At 42.9% G+C, this 21307-nt stretch overlaps 2 protein-coding genes across 2 annotated transcripts; both read right to left on the reverse strand.

The window, feature by feature from the left end:
• LOC143319022 (butyrophilin subfamily 2 member A2-like) lies at nucleotides 1-4335 on the reverse strand. Its single transcript, XM_076727579.1, has 3 exons — nucleotides 3957-4335; nucleotides 2665-2859; nucleotides 1-1346 (listed from the first exon to the last, which is right to left on the reverse strand). The coding sequence occupies exons 1-3, from the start codon at nucleotides 4333-4335 to the stop codon at nucleotides 1186-1188; spliced, it is 735 nt and encodes a 244-aa protein (XP_076583694.1). The 3' UTR covers nucleotides 1-1185.
• A 2414-nt stretch (nucleotides 4336-6749) lies between these two features.
• On the reverse strand, nucleotides 6750-15301 carry LOC143318972 (butyrophilin subfamily 2 member A2-like). Its single transcript, XM_076727517.1, has 6 exons — nucleotides 15147-15301; nucleotides 14954-15060; nucleotides 12978-13316; nucleotides 11744-11938; nucleotides 10270-10432; nucleotides 6750-8283 (listed from the first exon to the last, which is right to left on the reverse strand). Exons 2-5 carry the CDS (start codon nucleotides 15009-15011, stop codon nucleotides 10272-10274), a joined length of 753 nt encoding a protein of 250 aa, XP_076583632.1. The 5' UTR covers nucleotides 15012-15060; nucleotides 15147-15301; the 3' UTR covers nucleotides 6750-8283; nucleotides 10270-10271.
• Nucleotides 15302-21307: the final 6006 nt, after the last annotated feature.

A 21307-nucleotide genomic window follows, 5' to 3' on the forward strand; every position in this document is an offset into this window, starting at 1 on the left:
GATGCTGCATAAATAACATTTATTTCATAATGACATTTTGAAAGCGCAAAAAAGTGATGAAAGAAAGAAAAACACATTCAAGAAAGTTCAAAAGACATCAACACTGATATCCACTTCACAAATGGCTGGATGTTGCTGATGTGAACCATTTTTTAAAGACAGTGCAAAAAAGTCCCACATCATCACACGGCAGCACTGCTCAACGATGTGAAACCCAGTCCCACAATGTTTTGACACAAACACAGATATGAACAGTAACAGTTTTCTGAATGAGGACGGAGGCCAGCAGAGAGTTTTACAGTAGTCTGACCAGTCTGAGATGAATGCATGAACCAGTTTCTCAGAGCTGCCTGCAGATTCAAGTCTTCTTACTCTTGATATGTTATTCAAGTGATGAAAGCTGCTCTCCTTTTGTTGCGATGTAACTTTAAAAGTTAAGAGCTGAGTCCAGCCTCACAGTGAGGTTAAGGCACACCATTACTGACAATATTAATGAGAAGTGTTGTGTTGTGGGTCTGCTACAGAGCAGTGGGGGGTCCCTGTCTGGTTTCTACACTCAGGTGAAATGTGCAACGTGAGCAGATTTTGCAGAGTAAGTCTACAGCTGCCAGCAGCTGTATTAAAGCAGACTGATGTGAATGTCATTAGTTGTGAAAGTCTTTTGTCATAAATCAACCATAAACCGGATGAGGGCGCTACAGGAAAGGTTAGAGGAACGAAAAGTTGTAGACTTCATCCTAAGGGGAACTTGAACGTCTGTAGTAAGTTATTTGCTACAGACGTTCAGACGTAGTTATTTGCATTCTTTATATATGTTTAGATTATACAAGTTGCATATTTGTATTTTTAGGAATGTGCAAAATATTCTTGTATATTTGGGCCCAGAGGTCAGAAGTGGAGGTGAGTGACAGGCCTTCCTCCTATTTTACTGATGCAGAGAAAATGATTGGTCCCATTTTGTTTTAAGTGTGAATATTTTTAGTGGCATTTTGTTGACTGGCGAAGAGGAAAAGTTCACTTTCTAACACTGTGCATCTGGACCAAATGGGGTCATATTGCTGTGGTGTCTGTGGTGTGCAGCACCTTCACTGGTCCATGCAGAGGTTTAGCGGTTGTTTGTGCATTAAATACTTTGGTCAATCTTTTGATTGTTGAGGTGATGAACAGCAGCCGGAGCGCTGACCATCACTTGAAGCAGGCAATGCTTCTCAAGCCATTTTCTGCAGGTCTCTCCAGGTCCTCATCCCCCTCTGCTGCTCGAGTGTCCAGCTGTTGAACGTCAAGCCCGTTTTCTGCTGTCTCTGGTTTTTGGTCCTCCCTCCCTTTGAGTCTCTTCATACAATTCTCTGAGAGAAAGAAAAGTTTGTGACACTTATTAAAGCACACTGGTGTTAACTGCCCCTGGTAATGTTGATATCTGCTCTGGTTTTCCTAAATCAAAGGAGAGGAGTGTTTCATGAATGTGCCATGAATTCACATAACAAACTGAACCAGGATCAGTCTGTTTCATAAAGCTGGTTTCAAGCCAATGTGAGTCAAGTCGAGGGTTTGCAGTCAAATAGTCTTTTTTTTTTTTTTTTTTAGCTGAGGAAGGTTCCTAATTGATTGAAATGACTCAGAAAGTATCTAAGTGGCAGCCATGATAAGAGCTGGTCACTGTGGAAAAATGTCTCATTGCTTCCTTTCTTATCCCCCTTAGCATAGGCTATGCTGGACCATCCTTTATGAAAGGGGATGTTGCACACTTCCAAGCAACCACGGCAGACCCATCCACCATCGCATAATTACATAGTCTATTGTACATACATCTGTCCTGGACCTCATAATGTTTTCCATCAAGGTCGAGGAAAAGTGTTTATGAGAAGACAAAGGATGTCATTTTTTGATTATTCGTTTTACTTTGAAACACAGACGTGAGACATGAAGCATTGACCGCATCCATTCACAGTGAAGAACAGGGACACAACAGTATCGCCACAATGAGAGAAAGTGAAAGAACATTTGACAGCATGTTGGAGACCAGCGGCGAGCTCAGAGTCAGAACAGCTGGTTTTCCTCATTTATTGCTGCAATCTGTTTAAAATTATGACATTATGGACATTATGAACTTTATTTGTATACCTGGCTATTACTAGTTAAATTGTTACTTGGCTTTACATGTGAACAAAACTACTTTCAAATGGTGACAATATTGTTTAAATCCCTTCAGATTTGTTATCAGCCACTTATCAACGCATATCTAATAAATTGATTTCTGGGTGTCTGGATATTTAACTATTTTTAGTGACATTTGAAGAAAGAAGAAGTAGTGGAAACACTTCTCACTTTGAGGCTGCAGCCATGGGTCATTTTTCTAGCTGTACTTTGATTGGAGTGCATTTAAAAACAGCATAAACAGCAAAAAGTTAACACTAAAGATGAACCCTCAGTCTGTCAGATTCATTGAAAGCTAGAGCTTTACAATGTAGAGCTAAAGCTAAGTCTGAAAACTAAACTGTCAGGTTGGACTTATTTAAGCCTCCTTACATGAAACGATTTCTTGAAAACAAGCCTGGCTCACTGAACTCAGCCTGGGTACTCACTGGTAATCCTGCTTCATTAAACACCCCTCAGGATGGTTGCTAATAAAAAAGCTGTGGAGCAGAAGTTTGTATTTTAACTTACGAATGATTCCAGTCATCAGCAGACCCACAACAAGGACAAAGAAGAAGAAGACAACGACAGAGGAAATGGTTCCAGCATGGACAGGTCTCCTGCTTTCACCGTCTGAATGAGGGTTGTTCGGCCCAGTCGCTTCTACCAGCGGAGGTCCTGCTGTGCTGGATGTATCAATCTTCGTCTTGTTCTGGTCTCTTCTTGCTGTTTCAAATGACAACAATGCAGTTAGACACTGAAAAGGCTGAAATATCTAGTAGCAGTTAGACAAAAGTAGCTGCAATCTGTTAAAAATCTGTAAACTACAGCTGCTGGCTGTAGTTAGAAACTTCAGCCAGCAGCTGGTTAGCTTAGCTCAGCCAAGCACAGAGACTGGAAACTGGGGGGTTGGGCTGTGATTTGAAACTTTTGGGATCAAAGCTTTGGCTGCAGCTAATAATAAAGTTGTAATAGAGACTCTCATATGTAGCTGATTGGCTTCTCTGTGTGTAATCGCAAAGTGTGCGTCTGTCAGAACGAGTCCACCAGGTTCCCCCAAGACTCAAGGATGAAACAGATGATCTGTTTATGGTGCTTTAATTTGACAGAACATCACCCTTACAGATATGGTTGTGCATGTGTGTGTGTGTGGTTCTGGAATAAACAGAAATAATAATAGTAATCATTAATAACCAAACACAAGTCACGATATACACAGTAATAATAATTACGCTTAGCATCTCCATAACTTCCTCAAAACACATGAAAACTAAAAATACCTAGTCAACAGAAATATGTCTGTATCACATATGTATAAGTGAGAAGACAAAGGACGGTCAGTAACATAAATATAAATATAAAATAAATGACCGTCGTATCATTTCTGGCGATAACGAGCACCTTAATCAATTAGCAACACACACTCATTAGCATCAGATATAAACCTGAATCTAACAGGTAACGAGTAACAGCACGACAATAGCACGCATTTGGCAATCAGAACACAACTGAAACTCGCTTCTCTCTGGACGCAAATCTAGTCACAACCGGATAAGAATAAACTGACGTGAAGCAACAACCCGAACGTCATTCGCTCGCCGCAATGAACGACGACGCCCCACAGTCTCTACTTGCCCCTCTCAAACCAGCAGTACACAGCTTGACCGGGCGTGGCCGGCACATAGTGGTCGGGCTCTGCTCAGTCTGCCACACAGTCTTCAGAACAAAAGTAATTACTAAGACATGAACAGGCAGGAGAAGCAACTGCTGTACTTTTTCATTTTTGCGTCTGAGCTCTACAAAATTAGCTTCAAGGTACTCACCAACAACGAGGACAATGGTACAACCGGCTCTCCATGCTGGGACAAAGCATCTGTAAGGTCCGCTGTCAGACGGCTGTACTGAGGACAGCAGCAGGAGCAGGATTCCTGAGCTCAGGTCTTTACGGCTGAAAGTTGTCCTGCCTCTGTACTGACCCATCTGTGGATTGTAATGATCTTGTTTATGTCGATAGGAGTGGACCACCTTGTTGAGGTCAGTTCTCTTCCAATCCACTGTGTAATCCACCACGTTGACCGGGGGGTCCAGACCACACTGAAGCGTCACATCATCGCCTTCCCTTGCCTCGACTGGCTGAGTAGGGCAAACTAGACGATGCTGTCCTGGAGAAACAAACACAGCATGTAAAGCCTCCAAATACATTACTGCCAGCCGATGGAAGCCGCGCGCCGTACAACGACCTAGTACGCGCTGTCCAACTGGGCTCAGCGCGAGCAGATTCGAAGAGCTTGGAAGCATGAAAACTTTATTTCATGTAAATATTAAACCGGATCCCACGACTCAGGGACAGGAGACTTAACTACTGACAAATGGGCAGTTGTTATTTGATGGACGCGGCTGTGAGGCCGCGGTGTGCCACCCATCTGTGTAGCGCGTGATGTCGGATTTGACAACCAGCTTGGCTCGCGCAGAACAAGAGAGAGGGGAAAACTTCGGTTTGAGTTGTAGAATACAGAAGCAACGCCTGTCGTGGGCCAATGGATAGTTCCAAATATGGTGTTTCGTTGTGACGTGTCGAACTGGGCTTCCCCTAAACTGCACCCAGGGTGTCACTATACGACAAGCAATGCAACAGAGGGAGACCATTACTGGATAGAGAGGACCAGACATATACCCCGTCTCATCTGGGGGTAATGACAGTTTCCTTCTGGAAGTCCTGGAAGTCACTGGATTATCGCTCGTGGCGCAGGATGCAAAAGACTTAGCTGCCACTGTATAAATAAGCAGTTCACTCTGTGATTCGTGTACGTGTGTCAGCGGATGTTTTGATCATCCAGTGAAGTTTACTCACTGCTCACAGTCAATGTCCACATCCCCTTTTCTCCCTACTGTTGCAGTGGTGGAATGTAATGGCTTTTTTAACACTTGTATGTCTCCCCTGTCCTGCTTTCTGCCACATCCATGCAGGAGGTCAAATTAGGTTTTTGGAGGCTAACGATTCAAGGAAAAACGTATCCCCCATTTCTATAGATATACTATATCATAAAACAGTGGCGTAGCTACATAAGGGCCAATGTGGGCCAGTGCCACTACGATTGATAGCTGGCTCGTCCTATCAGAAGTGCCCAGCATTAACTTGAAAGGTAGGTTGCATTAGGGAACGAGTTTGCGTCCCTGGTAGAGGTGATGGACAGTTGTCCTGTGTCGAGTCATGATAACGCTCGCAACAATCTCATGCACATACTCTCTCACTCTTTCCCTCTCTCACCCTCCGCGCTTTCGGATTTAGCTCCGAATTCCTCTCTCTCACACACACATGCACGCGCACACATGCACGCAGACACGCACACCCGCTCTCAGACTCACACGCACCGAATTGAACATCCCTGAAGTGTTTATTGAACTCAGTAGCCTTCCTGGTCAGAAGTCCCACACTACTTCGCAAAAGTCCAACGTGTTGCAGTATTGACCAAACCTATTTGTTGGCTTAAAATGAGCAGTTGCTGCCATTCACTCGTTGCACAGGTTTATGTGATTGTCTTATCATAAGGATGTGAGTAATGGCGACCAAAGAGAGCAAAGAGAGCTAAAATACACAGAAAACTATCCGCATAAGCCACAGGCAGGATAACAAAACACGCGCAGGCCTGTATATACAGTTATATAGAAAAGCACCAACAATACACGATGTTAAATCCCAGAACCATATTTCCCTGCAAGACACAAAAAACATGTCTGACAGTGAAGATGAATCATAATTATGAAGAATAAACTTACCCGTGATAAGTTTAAGAAATATTAAAATACTGAGAAAAGTCACAGAAATCCTCCTCATAATTATGCCAGTTGAAGTTCCCTGCACCTAAGTGTGCTGGTTCCTCTGCCTGAGACACTCAGAAGGAGCACGGGTGCACGTGAGGCAGCTCTTAAGCTTAGTCGAAGTGGGCGGGCCATGAGCCCGGACTTGATTTGGCCGCGCTGGTTTTCGCCAATTGAGGAGCTAAGATAGAAGAGAGTGGGAAGAGTGGCACGGTGGCACGGTGGCAACACTGTCGCCTCACAGCAAGAAGGTACCGGGTTCGATGTTCACCCACATTCACACACACAGCAGAGTGCTGCTGTGAAAATTGTCAGCCACCATTGTCAGCCGCAGCACTGTGCTGTGTGTGTCCTGTGTGTGTGGGTATCTCCCAGCACTCTGGGTGCTCACACAGCACAGTCAGCCACCGCAGCACTGGGTGTGTCACAGTACCACTGTGTGTCACAGTACCACTGTGTGTGTGAATGTGGGTGAACACGGGGCGTGTTCGGTCATTCCACAGCAGTGGACTCACATAGTCCATACTTCCTACTTCCAACTTCATACTTCCATATTTCCTCCTTGAGGGAGGAGGAACCGACCAATTTCTCCTGTAGCCACTGACGAATTCAAGTTCAAGTGATTTCCCATGTTGGCAGTTATCTCAGATGAAGCAGCAGCTTGTAAACATGATGTCAGATTACAGTCAGCACCAAACTGTTACTAGATGAAATAGTCAGTTGGATTAACACACACAGCACTGTGCTGTGTATTCAGTTGGATTAACAACTAACATTAACTTTTACTCAAGTGTTTTCACAACATTGACTTGATTTATTGAGACTTTGTGACACAGATGAACAGCAAATAGTGGTGTATTTAAAAAAGCAACTTTCATTTGAAAACGAAACCTGTTACAGATGCCAAGTGTTCAGATGTGATTACTCATTTTTACTCAATACAAACTTTGTTAATCATAACTATTTCTAACACCAGTCAGCTTTATAAGACTTCTTTTGTTACAAATCTGTGATATGATGATGAAGGACGGACAAAATTACAGCATGGATCAGAGTTTATGCATATACAGATTTGATTAAACTCTTCATAAAGCTGAGACAGTAGAAAAATAAGACATAAATAAAGGACAAAAATAAGTTCCAGCTTACATCCATGTCTGTCCAGACTTATGTGTACTGAAGACTTTGTAGAGATTAAATAATAATAATTAAAAAAAGGGTATTCAGTGTATTTTTGGGTGAAATGGAAATTATCATTATACTGACATGATCCCAGTGAGAAACACGCTGTCTTCACTTAGAGACTATTTATACAGGAGTCCAGAGGACTGACAGCAACCACCTGAAGCTCAACATCAGCAGAACCACTGAGCTTGTGGTGGACTACAACACTACAAATATGGATGCTGCTGCAAAGAATCTACAAACTGTAAAATGTGGATGCTTCACACACATCTTTAACCAGGCAGCACAGATGATCTAAAGATCCACAGTTTGAAGGTGGACGCCCAAGATTAGTGTCAGCAATTCAGTATCTGACCAAATGTGAAACATGGTCAAAGTCTCCCGTTCTGTTCCTGAGTAACGCTGTTAAAAAATGCCCAGAAAAGTGTTTCTACAGAACATTAAGGCGTTCCTGAGATATCACAATCATGATATTCAGGCAAATCGTCGCTGGTGAGCACACAGTAGAAATATACATACATACATACATACATACATACATAGCATTACACAAACACAGGACGACGAAAAGCTTAGTTGCTGAATCAATGATAGGCAGTGCAGAAGATGTCTGTAATAAAGCGCAGACGTTAAAGTTAAAAAGAAAGACAGCCTTTAACGCACTGTATCAAACCCAGAGCTACTCATCCAGCTCCAGGTCAGCTTTCCTGAAAAGTTCAAAGCCATTTACCGGCTCTGCTTTTTGCTCACTGCTGCCTGAGTCTCCTCACACTCAATGACAAGATGGAAAGCAGCTTGTAATTATTTTTAAAAGAAGTTGATGTGCACTGCAAGTGCAAACGCCCATCTAAAAATATTTCAGTGACATTCAAATCCATAACATTTGATCTCTGCTCAAACAGGTGTACCACAAAGCAAGCTGGACACAGCCAGGCTTTCTTTGAGCTGGCTCAACAAAACCTAAAACCCCAACCAGAGGTAACAAGGATCTGGATGGTTATCAACTCTCTCAGTTAGAGGGGGGGAGAAGGGGGGGGTCCACGCATCAGGTCTTTACACAAGGTTCTCAACAGAACCAGAACACCGATGATGATGATAACAGCAGCACTGGAAGCAAGAACAGCAATGGCATCATGTTTCCACCATCTGAAAGAAAGTCAGAGAGGATAATGAGTTGAGAACCAATTTAACATACTGCTCAGGATTTAAAGAGTCAGTTCACCCAATTTACAAAACCTGCCATTTGACTAACTTATCTGCTATGATATCAACCTCTCAGACCGTTTTATCTGTCCAAGTTTTAAGCCATCAGCTGCCTCCACCCTAATACAGTGGAGGGGATGGAAGTGAGACTGTGGTTTGCACAGGAATGAAACAAACAGTTCAACTAGTAATTCCAATTCCAGAGTAATGAATAATCCACAGACCCCAGTCATACGTAGGTGTCAAATGGGCATGGTGGCTGCTATATTGGAATCAGTTTTTATCTAAAAATAATAAACTAGTGTCAGGAAACATGAAGATCTGGTGACAGACTTCACACATACGCCACCCTCTTATGGACTTCAAAAGGCAGACAACGGCACCAAAAATTAAGAAGATGGGACTATCTTCCTCCTCTAATCTGCTAACATTTCTGCTGTCCAAAGAGCAAATAACTGTCAGCAGCCCAGCGCTATCTGATGAACTGTATTACACTTATCACATTACATGAGAAGCAATTTATCAGATGTGATTTAATGCTGTCAACATGTGCTGATGGACTCGAGAACTGTGACTGGTGCTGCCATGCCCCATAGAGAGGAGAGACCTTTATGAGAGGCAACATCAGGTAGACCTTTGGGTAGCACATATTGAAAGTGAAAGTACTGCACTGTATGCAAGCACATCTGTTTGTTCTCTGGCCAGATGTGTGACACCGTTTTCCCGAAGTCAGTCCGTCAATATCTGGCTTTACGTATTGTGCTGTAGCAATCCGCAAAACAGCGTGGAGGTTGTCATCGGTGGTGCGAGATCTGTGCAGTGGCTTTCCTTTACTCTGCACAAAAAGAGTAATTTCTATAACCCTTACCCTAACCTTACTTCTGCATGGTACAACACATCTCAATGCTGCGAGCCCGGTCCCACACCCGAATGAAGTTCACTGTTTTCATGACCGTGGTCAATATATCATCCAGTTCCAGAACCTTTCCACAGAGCTTCTTGGTGGATAGTGCAATGATAAGTTATGGGAGGTATGGGAGGTGTTTTACAGTAGTCTGACCAGTCTGAGATGAATGCATGAACCAGTTTCTCAGAGCTGCCTGCAGATTCAAGTCTTCTTCCTCTTGATATGTTATTCAAGTGATGAAAGCTGCTCTCCTTTTGTTGCGATGTAACTTTAAAAGTTAAGAGCTGAGTCCAGCCTCACAATGAGGTTAAGGCACACCGTTACTGACAATATTAATGAGAAGTGTTGTGTTGTGGGTTTGTTCACTATTACTGCTACAGGGCAGTGGGGTCCCTGTCTGGTTTCTACACTCAGGTGAAATGTGCAATGTGAGCAGATTTTGCAGAGTAAGTCTACAGCTGCCAGCAGCTGTATTAAGGCACACTGATGTGAATGACATTAGTTGTGGAAGTCTTTAGTCATAAATCAACCATAAACCAGATGAGGGCGCTACAGGAAAGGTTAGAGGAACGAAAAGTTTTAGACTTCATCCTAAGGGGAACTTGAACGTCTGTAGTAAGTTATTTGCTACAGACGTTCAGACGTAGTTATTTGCATTCTTTATATATGTTTAGATTATACAAGTTGCATATTTGTATTTTTGGGAATGTGCAAAATATTCTTGCATATTTGGGCCCAGAGGTCAGAAGTGGAGGTCAGTGACAGGCCTTCCTCCTATTTTACTGATGCAGAGAAAATGATTGGTCCCATTTTGATATAATTGTTAATTTTTTTTAGTGGCATTTTGTTGACTGGCTAAGAGGAAAAGTTCATTTTCTAACACTGTGCATCTGGACCAAATGGGGTCATATTGCTGTGGTGTCTGTGGTGTGCAGCACCTTCACTGGTCCATGCAGAGGTTTAGCGGTTATTTGTGCATACTTTTGATTGTTGAGGTGATGAACAGCAGCCAGAGCGCTGACCATCACTTGAAGCAGGCAATGCTTCTCAAGCCATTTTCTGCAGGTCTCTCCAGGTCCTCATCCCCCTCTGCTGCTTGAGTGTCCAGCTGTTGAACGTCAAGCCCGTTTTCTGCTGTCTCTGGTTTTTGGTCCTCCCTCCCTTTGAGTCTCTTCATACAATTCTCTGAGAGAAAGAAAAGTTTGTGACACTTATTAAAGCACACTGGTGTTAACTGCCCCTGGTAATGTTGATATCTGCTCTGGTTTTCCTAAATCAAAGGAGAGGAGTGTTTCATGAATGTGCCATGAATTCACATAACAAACTGAACCAGGATCAGTCTGTTTCATAAAGCTGGTTTCAAGCCAATGTGAGTCAAGTCGAGGGTTTGCAGTCAAATAGTCTTTTTTTTTTTTTTTTTAGCTGAGGAAGGTTCCTAATTGATTGAAATGACTCAGAAAGTATCTAAGTGGCAGCCATGATAAGAGCTGGTCACTGTGGAAAAATGTCTCATTGCTTCCTTTCTTATCCCCCTTAGCATAGGCTATGCTGGACCATCCTTTATGAAAGGGGATGTTGCACAATTCCAAGCAACCACGGCAGACCCATCCACCATCGCATAATTACATAGTTTATTGTACATAAATCTGTCCTGGACCTCATAATGTTTTCCATCAAGGTCGAGGAAAAGTGTTTATGAGAAGACAAAGGATGTCATTTTTTGATTATTCGTTTTACTTTGAAACACAGACGTGAGACATGAAGCATTGACCGCATCCATTCACAGTGAACAGGGACACAACAGTATCGCCACAATGAGAGAAAGTGAAAGAACATTTGACAGCATGTTGGAGACCAGCGGCGAGCTCAGAGTCAGAACAGCTGGTTTTCCTCATTTATTGCTGCAATCTGTTTAAAATTATGACATTATGGACATTATGAACTTTATTTGTATACCTGGCTATTACTAGTTAAATTGTTACTTGGCTTTACATGTGAACAAAACTACTTTCAAATGGTGACAATATTGTTTAAATCCCTTCAGATTTGTTATCAGCCACTTATCAACGCATATCTAATAAATTGATTTCTGGGTGTCTGGATATTTAACTATTTTTAGTGACATTTGAAGAAAGAAGAAGTAGTGGAAACACTTCTCACTTTGAGGCTGCAGCCATGGGTCATTTTTCTAGCTGTACTTTAGAGTGCATTTAAAAACAGCATAAACAGCAAAAAGTTAACACTAAAGATGAACCCTCAGTCTGTCAGATTCATTGAAAGCTAGAGCTTTACAATGTAGAGCTAAAGCTAAGCCTGAAAAATAAACTGTCAGGTTGGACTTATTTAAGCCTCCTTACATGAAACGATTTCTTGAAAACAAGCCTGGCTCACTGAACTCAGCCTGGGTACTCACTGGTAATCCTGCTTCATTAAACACCCCTCAGGATGGTTGCTAATAAAAAAAGCTGTGGAGCAGAAGTTTGTATTTTAACTTACGAATGATTCCAGTCATCAGCAGACCCACAACAAGGACAAAGAAGAAGAAGACAACGACAGAGGAAATGGTTCCAGCATGGACAGGTCTCCTGCTTTCACCGTCTGAATGAGGGTTGTTCGGCCCAGTCGCTTCTACCAGCGGAGGTCCTGCTGTGCTGGATGTATCAATCTTCGTCTTGTTCTGGTCTCTTCTTGCTGTTTCAAATGACAACAATGCAGTTAGACATTGAAAAGGCTGAAATATCTAGTAGCAGTTAGACAAAAGTAGCTGCAATCTGTTAAAAATCTGTAAACTACTGGTTAGCTTAGCTTATCTAAGCACAGAGACTGGAAACGGGGGATGGGCTGTGATTTGAAACATTTGGGATCAAAGCTTTGGCTGCAGCTAATAATAAAGTTGTAATAGAGACTCTCATATGTAGCTGTGTGCGTCTGTCAGAACGAGTCCACCAGGTTCCCCCAAGACTCACGGATGAAACAGATGATCTGTTTATGGTGCTTTAATATGACAGAACATCACCCTTACAGATATGGTTGTGCATGTGTGTGTGTGTGTGTGTGTGGTTCTGGAATAAACAGAAATAATAATAGTAATCATTAATAACCAAACACAAGTCACGATATACACAGTAATAATAATTACGCTTAGCATCTCCATAACTTCCTCAAAACACATGAAAACTAAAAATACCTAGTCAACAGAAATATGTCTGTATCACATATGTATAAGTGAGAAGACAAAGGACGGTCAGTAACATAAATATAAATATAAAATAAATGACCGTCGTATCATTTCTGGCGATAACGAGCACCTTAATCAATTAGCAACACACACTCATTAGCATCAGATATAAACCTGAATCTAACAGGTAACGAGTAACAGCACGACAATAGCACGCATTTGGCAATCAGAACACAACTGAAACTCGCTTCTCTCTGGACGCAAATCTAGTCACAACCGGATAAGAATAAACTGACGTGAAGCAACAACCCGAACGTCATTCGCTCGCCGCAATGAACGACGACGCCCCACAGTCTCTACTTGCCCCTCTCAAACCAGCAGTACACAGCTTGACCGGGCGTGGCCGGCACATAGTGGTCGGGCTCTGCTCAGTCTGCCACACAGTCTTCAGAACAAAAGTAATTACTAAGACATGAACAGGCAGGAGAAGCAGCTGCTGTACTTCTTCATTTTTGCGTCTGAGCTCTACAAAATTAGCTTCAAGGTACTCACCAACAACGAGGACAGTGGTACAACCGGCTCTCCATGCTGGGACAAAGCATCTGTAAGGTCCGCTATCAGACGGCTGTACTGAGGACAGCAGCAGGAGCAGGATTCCTGAGCTCAGGTCTTTACGGCTGAAAGTTGTCCTGCCTCTGTACTGACCCATCTGTGGATTGTAATGATCTTGTTTATGTCGATAGGAGTGGACCACCTTGTTGAGGTCAGTTCTCTTCCAATCCACTGTGTAATCCACCACGTTGACCGGGGGGTCCAGAGCACACTGAAGCGTCACATCATCGCCTTCCCTTGCCTCGACTGGCTGAGTAGGGCAAACTAGACGATGCTGTCCTGGAGAAACAAACACAGCATGTAAAGCCTCCAAATACATTACTGCCAGCCGGTGGAAGCCGCGCGCTGTCCAACTGGGCTCAGCGCGAGCAGATTCGAAGAGCTCGGAAGCATGAAAACTTTATTTCATGTAGATATTAAACCGGATCCCACGACTCAGGGACAGGAGACTTCACTACTGACAAATGGACAGTTGTTATTTGATGGACGCGGCTGTGAGGCCGCGGTGTACCACCCATCTGTGTAGCGCGTGATGTCGGATTTGACAACCAGCTTGGCTCGCGCAGAAAAAGAGAGAGGGGAAAACTTCGGTTTGAGTTGTAGAATACAGAAGCAACGCCTGTCGTGGGCCAATGGATAGTTCCAAATATGGTGTTTCGTTGTGACGTGACGAACTGGGCTTCCCCTAAACTGCACCCAGGGAGTCACTATAGGACAAGCAATGCAACAGAGGGAGACCATTACTGGTTAGAGAGGAGCAGACATATACCCCGTCTCATCTGGGGGTAATGACAGTTTCCTTCTGGAAGTCCTGGAAGTCACTGGATTATCGCTCGTGGCGCAGGATGCAAAAGACTTAGCTGCCACTGTATAAATAAGCAGTTCACTCTGTGATTCGTGTACATGTGTCTGCAGATGTTTTGATCATCCAGTGAAGTTTACTCACTGCTCACACTCAATGTCCACATCCCTTTTTCTCCCTACTGTTGCAGTGGTGGAATGTAATGGCTTTTTTAACACTTGTATGTCTCCCCTGTCCTGCTTTCTGCCACCTTGCTCTCCATGCAGGAGGTCAAATGAGGTTTCTGAAGGCTAACCATTCAAGGAAAAACGTATCCCCCATTTCTCTGGAAAAACTATATCATGAAACAGTGGCGTAGCCACATAAGGGCCAATGTGGGCCAGTGCCACTATGATTGATAGCTGGCCCATCCTATCAGACGTGCCCGGCATTAACTTGAAAGGTAGGTTGCGTTAGGGAATGAGTTTGCGTCCCTGGTAGAGGTGATGGACAGTTGTCCTGTGTCGAGTCATGATGAGGCTCGCAACAATCTCATGCACATACTCTCTCACTCTTTCCCTCTCTCACCCTCCGCGCTTTCGGATTTAGCTCCGAATTCCTCTCTCACACACGCGCGCTCTCAGACTCAGCCACACACGCACCGAATTGAACATCCCTGAAATGTTTATTGAACTCAGTAGCCTACCTGGTCAGAAGTCCCACACTGCTTCGCAATAGTCCAACGCGTTGAAAAATCCTGGCTACGCCACTGTCATAACATGTGTTGTTGAATGTTACTGGTTGCCTTGCATATTTTGCAGTATTGACCAAACCTATTTCTTGGTTTAAACTGAGCAGCTGCTGCCATTCACTCATTGCACAGGTTTATGTGATTGTCTTATCATAAGGATGTGAGAAATGGCGACCAAAGAGAGCAAAGAGAGGTAAAATACACAGAAAACTATCCGCATAAGCCACAGGCAGGATAACAAAACACGCGCAGGCCTGTATATACAGTTATATAGAAAAGCACCAACAATACACGATGTTAAATCCCAGAACCATATTTCCCTGCAAGACACAAAAAACATGTCTGACAGTGAAGATGAATCATAATTATGAAGAATAAACTTACCCGTGATAAGTTTAAGAAATATTAAAATACTGAGAAAAGTCACAGAAATCCTCCTCATAATTATGCCAGTTGAAGTTCCCTGCACCTAAGTGTGCTGGTTCCTCTGCCTGAGACAGCCCGGACTTGATTTGGCCGCGGTTTTCGCCAATTGAGGAGCTAAGATAGAATAGAGTGGGAAGAGTGGAAGAGTGGCACGGTGGCAACACTGTCGCCTCACAGCAAGAAGGTCCCGGGTTCGGTGCCTGCTCCCCGTGTTCACCTGGGGTATCCTCCGTAAAAATATACCCTCCACTGTTCTGGGTGCTGTTCTCCCTGCGGTGCTGTGTGGGTGCTCCGCGGTGTGGCGGCCGGTGGTAATGCACAGAAATTTGTCACCATGACAATTTCTTCCAGTGGGAAGGCGCTGGTACTAGTGATGTGTCGTTCGCGACCGTAACGGCTCTTAGAGCCGGCTCTTTGAAGTGAACGACGGGAGCCGGCTCCTGATTGGTGGGGATTTTTTTCTCTCGCTTTTTTTCTCTTGAAGCCGCACGTGATTGGTCAATATGCGTGGTGTCGTCTGTCTGCGCTGCTTAGTGCGCTGAGCAGAGGGGGGAGGGGCGGCAGTTACACACACACACACACACACACGAACGGGTCAAGAGAGGAGAGAGAGTGCAAAACATTTACATTTACATTTACCAACAAAAAGTAAGTCCAGAAATGAGTGAAAGCAGGAAAAGGAGCCAAATCTGGACTCACTTTAATTATATTGATGGCTCCAAAGCAGAGTGCATTGTCTGCATGTATGTATCTGAGTATATAAAAAGCTAAATTTGTTTTGTATTTTATAATTTATTTTTTGTAGATCTGTAGAGTAAATATTTTAATTTATATTTCGTTGTGTGTTTTTCAGAGATCCTGTGTTTCACTTTTAATTTGTTAAGTATAAAAAAGCTAAAAGTTTGTTCTTGTATTTCATAGTTTATTTATTGTTGCACTGAAAAGTAAATATTTTTAATTTACATTTTGTTGTGTCGTGTGTTTTTCAGGGATTCTGTGTTGCTTGACTTTAAAGTTGCTTAGTATAAAAAAGTAAAAAGTTTAAAATAGTTAAAAGTTCACTGTAGAGTGAAAAAATAAAGGCATATTTATAATATAGTAGTATAATACTTTTTTTTTTACATTATTCATTCATTTTGTGCATAATGTTACATTATTATTGGTAATATATCGATTAAAGTAACAAAAAAATCTGAAGAGCCGTTTGGGAGCCGAAAGAACCGGCTCTTTTTAGTGAGCCGAGCCGAAAGAGTCGGTTCTCTAAAAAGAGCCGGAATTCCCATCACTAGCTGGTACTGCGTGACAATTTCTGTGCACAGAAATTTGACACCGTGAAGAGCACAATTGTACAATTGTACAATTTCTGCGGTGGGTGCTGTGTACTCTCACATAGTCATATAGTTCAGAGAACATAGTTCAGTTTCAGGTGTGCTTTACTGGCATGATGACACACACAGAGGGCCTAAAAACGCTTACTGTCAGGAGACAGTTATGTGCCGACATAGATGAAATAGTCAGTTGGATTAAACAAAAAAAATCTTTTACTCAAGTGTTACTCAATTGACTTGATTTATTGAGACTTTGTGACACAGATGAACAGCAAATAGTGGTGTATTTAAAAAAGCAACTTTCATTTGAAAACGAAACCTGTTACAGATGCCAAGTGTTCAGATGTGATTACTCATTTTTACTCAACACAAACTTTGTTAATCATAACTATTTCTAACACCAGTCAGCTTTACAAGACCTCTTTTGTTACAAATCTGTGATATGATGATGAAGGACGGACAAAATTACAGCATGGATCAGAGTTTATGCATATACAGATTTGATTAAACTCTACATAAAGCTGAGACAGTAGAAAAATAAGACATAAATAAAGGACAAAAATAAGTTCCAGCTTACATCCATGTCTGTCCAGACTTATGTGCACTGAAGACGTTGTAGAGATTAAATAATAATAATAATAAAAAAAAGGGTATTCAGTGTATTTTTGGGTGAAATGGAAATTATCAGTATATTGACATGATTTCAGTGAATAATTTCCAGTGAGAAACACGCTGTCTTCACTTAGAGACTATTTATACAGGAGTCCAGAGGACTGACAGCAACCACCTGAAGCTCAACATCAGCAGAACCACTGAGCTTGTGGTGGACTACAACACTACAAATATGGATGCTGCTGCAAAGAATCTACAAATTGTAAAATGTGGATGCTTCACACACATCTTTAACCAGGCAGCACAGATGATCTAAAGATCCACAGTTTGAAGGTGGACGCCCAAGATTAGTGTCAGCAATTCAGTATCTGACCAAATGTGAAACATGCTCAAAGTCTCCCGTTCTGTTCCTGAGTAACGCTGTTAAAAAATGACCAGAAAAGTGTTTCTACAGAACATTAAGGCGTTCCTGAGATATCACAATCATGATATTCAGGCAAATCGTCGCAGGTGAGCACACAGTAGAAATATACATACATACATACATACATAGCATTACACAAACACAGGACGACGAAAAGCTTAGTTGCTGAATCAATGATAGGCAGTGCAGGCGTTAAAGTTAAAAAGAAAGACAGCCTTTAACGCACTGTATCAAACCCAGAGCTACTCATCCAGCTCCAGGTCAGCTTTCCTGAAAAGTTCAAAGCCATTTACCGGCTCTGCTTTTTGCTCACTGCTGCCTGAGTCTCCTCACACTCAATGACAAGATGGAAAGCAGCTTGTAATTATTTTTAAAAGAAGTTGATGTGCACTGCAAGTGCAAACGCCCATCTAAAAATATTTCAGTGACATTCAAATCCATAACATTTGATCTCTGCTCAAACAGGTGTACCACAAAGCAAGCTGGACACAGCCAGGCTTTCTTTGAGCTGGCTCAACAAAACCTAAAACCCCAACCAGAGGTAACAAGGATCTGGATGGTTATCAACTCTCTCAGTTAGAGGGGGGGAGAAGGGGGGGGTCCACGCATCAGGTCTTTACACAAGGTTCTCAACAGAACCAGAACACCGATGATGATGATAACAGCAGCAGCACTGGAGGCAAGAACAGCAATGACGGGCATCATGTTTCCACCATCTGAAAGAAAGTCAGAGAGGATAATGAGTTGAGAACCAATTTAACATACTGCTCAGGATTTAAAGAGTCAGTTCACCCAATTTACAAAACCTGCCATTTGACTAACTTATCTGCTATGATATCAACCTCTCAGACCGTTTTATCTGTCCAAGTTTTAAGCCATCAGCTGCCTCCACCCTAATACAGTGGAGGGGATGGAAGTGAGACTGTGGTTTGCACAGGAATGAAACACAAACAGTTCAACTAGTAATTCCAATTCCAGAGTAATGAATAATCCACAGACCCCAGTCATACGTAGGTGTCAAATGGGCATGGTGGCTGCTATATTGGAATCAGTTTTTATCTAAAAATAATAAACTAGTGTCAGGAAACATGAAGATCTGGTGACAGACTTCACACATACACCACCCTCTTATGGACTTCAAAAGGCAGACAACGGCACCAAAAATTAAGAAGATGGGACTATCTTCCTCCTCTAATCTGCTAACATTTCTGCTGTGCAAAGAGCAAATAACTGTCAGCAGCCCAGCGCTATCTGATGAACTGTATTACACTTATCACATTACATGAGAAGCAATTTATCAGATGTGATTTAATGCTGTCAACATGTGCTGATGGACTCAAGAACTGTGACTGGTGCTGCCATGCCCCATAGAGAGGAGAGACCTTTATGAGAGGCAACATCAGGTAGACCTTTGGGTAGCACATATTGAAAGTGAAAGTACTGCACTGTATGCAAGCACATCTGTTTGTTCTCTGGCCAGATGTGTGACACCGTTTTCCCGAAGTCAGTCCGTCAATATCTGGCTTTACATATTGTGCTGTAGCAATCCGTAAAACAGCGTGGAGGTTGTCATCGGTGGTGCGAGATCTGTGCAGCGGCTTTCCTTTACTCTGCACAAAAAGAGTAATTTCTATAACCCTTACCCTAACCTTACTTCTGCATGGTACAGCACATCTCAGTGCTGCGATTCCCGGTCTCACACCCGAATGAAGTTCACTGTTTTCATGACCGTGGTCAATATATCATCCAGTAGTGATGGGAATTCCGGCTCTTTTTAGAGAACCGGCTCTTTCGGCTCGGCTCACTAAAAAGAGCCGGTTCTTTCGGCTCCCAAACGGCTCTTCAGATTTTTTTGTTGCTTTAATCGATATATTACCAATAATAATGTAACATTATGCACAAAATGAATGAATAATGTAAAAAAAAAAATTATACTACTATATTATAAATATGCCTTTATTTTTTCACTCTACAGTGAACTTTTAACTAATTTAAACTTTTAACTTTTTTATACTAAGCAACTTCACACGACACAACAAAATGTAAATTAAAAATATTTACTTCTCAGTGCAACAATAAATAAACTATGAAATACAAGAACAAACTTTTAGCTTTTTTATACTTAACAAATTAAAAGTCAAACACAGGATCCCTGAAAAACACACAAGAGAAGAGCAAGTTGCAACAATGCACAGTCTGCTGAATGATGCTGTTGACACTGCAGCAGCAGGAGCAGCAGCAACAGTTGCAGGTTCAACTGGTTGCTTCTCCAGTGGAACTGTTGGATGGACAGTTCTTAGGTGCCTGTGGAGGTTGTTGGTTGAGCCGGCTCGATATGAAATTTTTGTCTTGCAGACAATGCACTCTGCTTTGGAGCCATCAATAAAATTAAAGTGAGTCCAGATTTGGGTCCTTTTCCTGCTTTCACTCATTTCTGGACTTACTTTTTGTTGGTAAATGTCCTCCGTTTTGCACTCTCTCTCCTCTCTTGACCCGTTCGTGTGCTGCTGCTGTGTGTGTGTGTGTGTGTGTTTGTGTGTGTGTGTGTGTGTGTGTGTGTGTGTGTGTGTGTGTGTAACTGCCGCCCCTCCCCCCTCTGCTCAGCACACTAAGCGGCGCAAACACAGAGACGACACCACGCATATTGACCAATCACGTGCGGCTTCAAGTGAACAAAAGCGAGAGAAAAAAAAGCGTCTCGGAGCCGGCTCCCCACCAATCAGGAGCCGGCTCCCGTCGTTCACTTCAAAGAGCCGGCTCTAAGAGCCGTTACGTTCGCGAACGACACATCACTATCATCCAGTTCCAGAAACTTTCCACAGAGCTTCTTGGTGGATAGTGCAATGATAAGTTATGGGAGGTGTGTGGCCGTTACATTTTCTCTTTTTCTCCTTCACTAGTCCTGTTTTTCTTCACACATTGCAGGTGCGCCATCGGTTGTTAGCCGCACCAACTTTCCCAGGCTAATTTAGTTTTACATACGGACTTTTCCACCGCATCAAAAATGTCCTGCCCTGTCCTCATCCCATGCATGGCAGCTACATCCAAGAGTTCCTCACTGACAGTGAAGTCTGTCTTCGTGTCTCTTATAAAAATTAATATATGTGCTGAATCCGTATCAGCTAATGAATAAGTCAGGTAACTGCGAGTCTCCTCGGCCATCTGTGATGCCTGCTGACTCCTTAACTTGGTCTGTGATGGTGTTTCTTGACAAACTGACATTTTGAAAAGTCTGTATCTGGTCGGGGCACACCTGCTCACACAACTTAGGCATGCACCGCTTCAAAAACGCACCTCCTGAAAAACACTTTGAAGCTCGGGCGACTTCTTTAGCCACAGTAAAGCTAGCTTTCCATTTTTTCATTCAATTGCCTTCCCTCTGCATCATGGTCACTGTACGCTGCAAAGCATAGCCCTTTATCTTAAGACAATCGTATGCCTTTTAAGCTCTCGCGGGCCACATAAAATCACGGAGCAGACCAGATTCAGATTAGTGATAAGTCACCGTTTGCTGACCTCTCCCTCTCTCTGTCTCTGCCAACAGCTCACAAAACATGCTGCTGTGTTTGCATGTTCAGTGGGTTTCCTCTCTAAATGGACTTCTCTGTAAGTGTGGGCTGTGTGTGTGTGTGAGTGTGTGTGTGAGTCAGACAGACAGACAGGCAGGCAGGCAGGTTGGATTGAAGCTGCAATGAAGCTACGCCCTCTCAACTCTCTCTGGAGTTGTGTGTGTGTGTGTGTGTGTGTGTCTGTATGGAAGGCAGCACAGTGTAGACAGTCAGTGTAGGAACACTGATGCTTTGCTGTCTTTATGCTGCTTCTCCTCCATAGGACAAGTTGTTTCTCATTAGTTACGTGTTTTTGGATGTCTGTGGGAAGTATATGTCTCTAATGTCCTGATACAGTTGGCAGGAAGCTGCAGCTTGGTTTCCACTCATTTGGTGCAGT

The sequence above is a fragment of the Chaetodon auriga genome, chromosome 4 (genome assembly GCF_051107435.1).
Source record: "Chaetodon auriga isolate fChaAug3 chromosome 4, fChaAug3.hap1, whole genome shotgun sequence".
Classification (NCBI taxonomy): domain Eukaryota; kingdom Metazoa; phylum Chordata; class Actinopteri; order Chaetodontiformes; family Chaetodontidae; genus Chaetodon; species Chaetodon auriga.

Coding starts and splice junctions, on each gene's coding strand:
- LOC143319022 (XM_076727579.1), bottom strand. CDS start 4,335: ATGTATTTGGAGGCTTTACATGCTGTGTTTGTTTCTCCAGGACAGCAT. Junction 2,860..3,956: donor TACCATTGTCCTCGTTGTTG/GTGAGTACCTTG, acceptor CATTTGAAACAG/CAAGAAGAGACCAGAACAAG. Junction 1,347..2,664: donor GCTGATGACTGGAATCATTC/GTAAGTTAAAAT, acceptor TCTTTCTCTCAG/AGAATTGTATGAAGAGACTC.
- LOC143318972 (XM_076727517.1), bottom strand. CDS start 15,011: ATGAGGAGGATTTCTGTGACTTTTCTCAGTATTTTAATATTTCTTAAA. Junction 13,317..14,953: donor ATTTCTTAAACTTATCACGG/GTAAGTTTATTC, acceptor TTGTTTCTCCAG/GACAGCATCGTCTAGTTTGC. Junction 10,433..11,743: donor GCTGATGACTGGAATCATTC/GTAAGTTAAAAT, acceptor TCTTTCTCTCAG/AGAATTGTATGAAGAGACTC.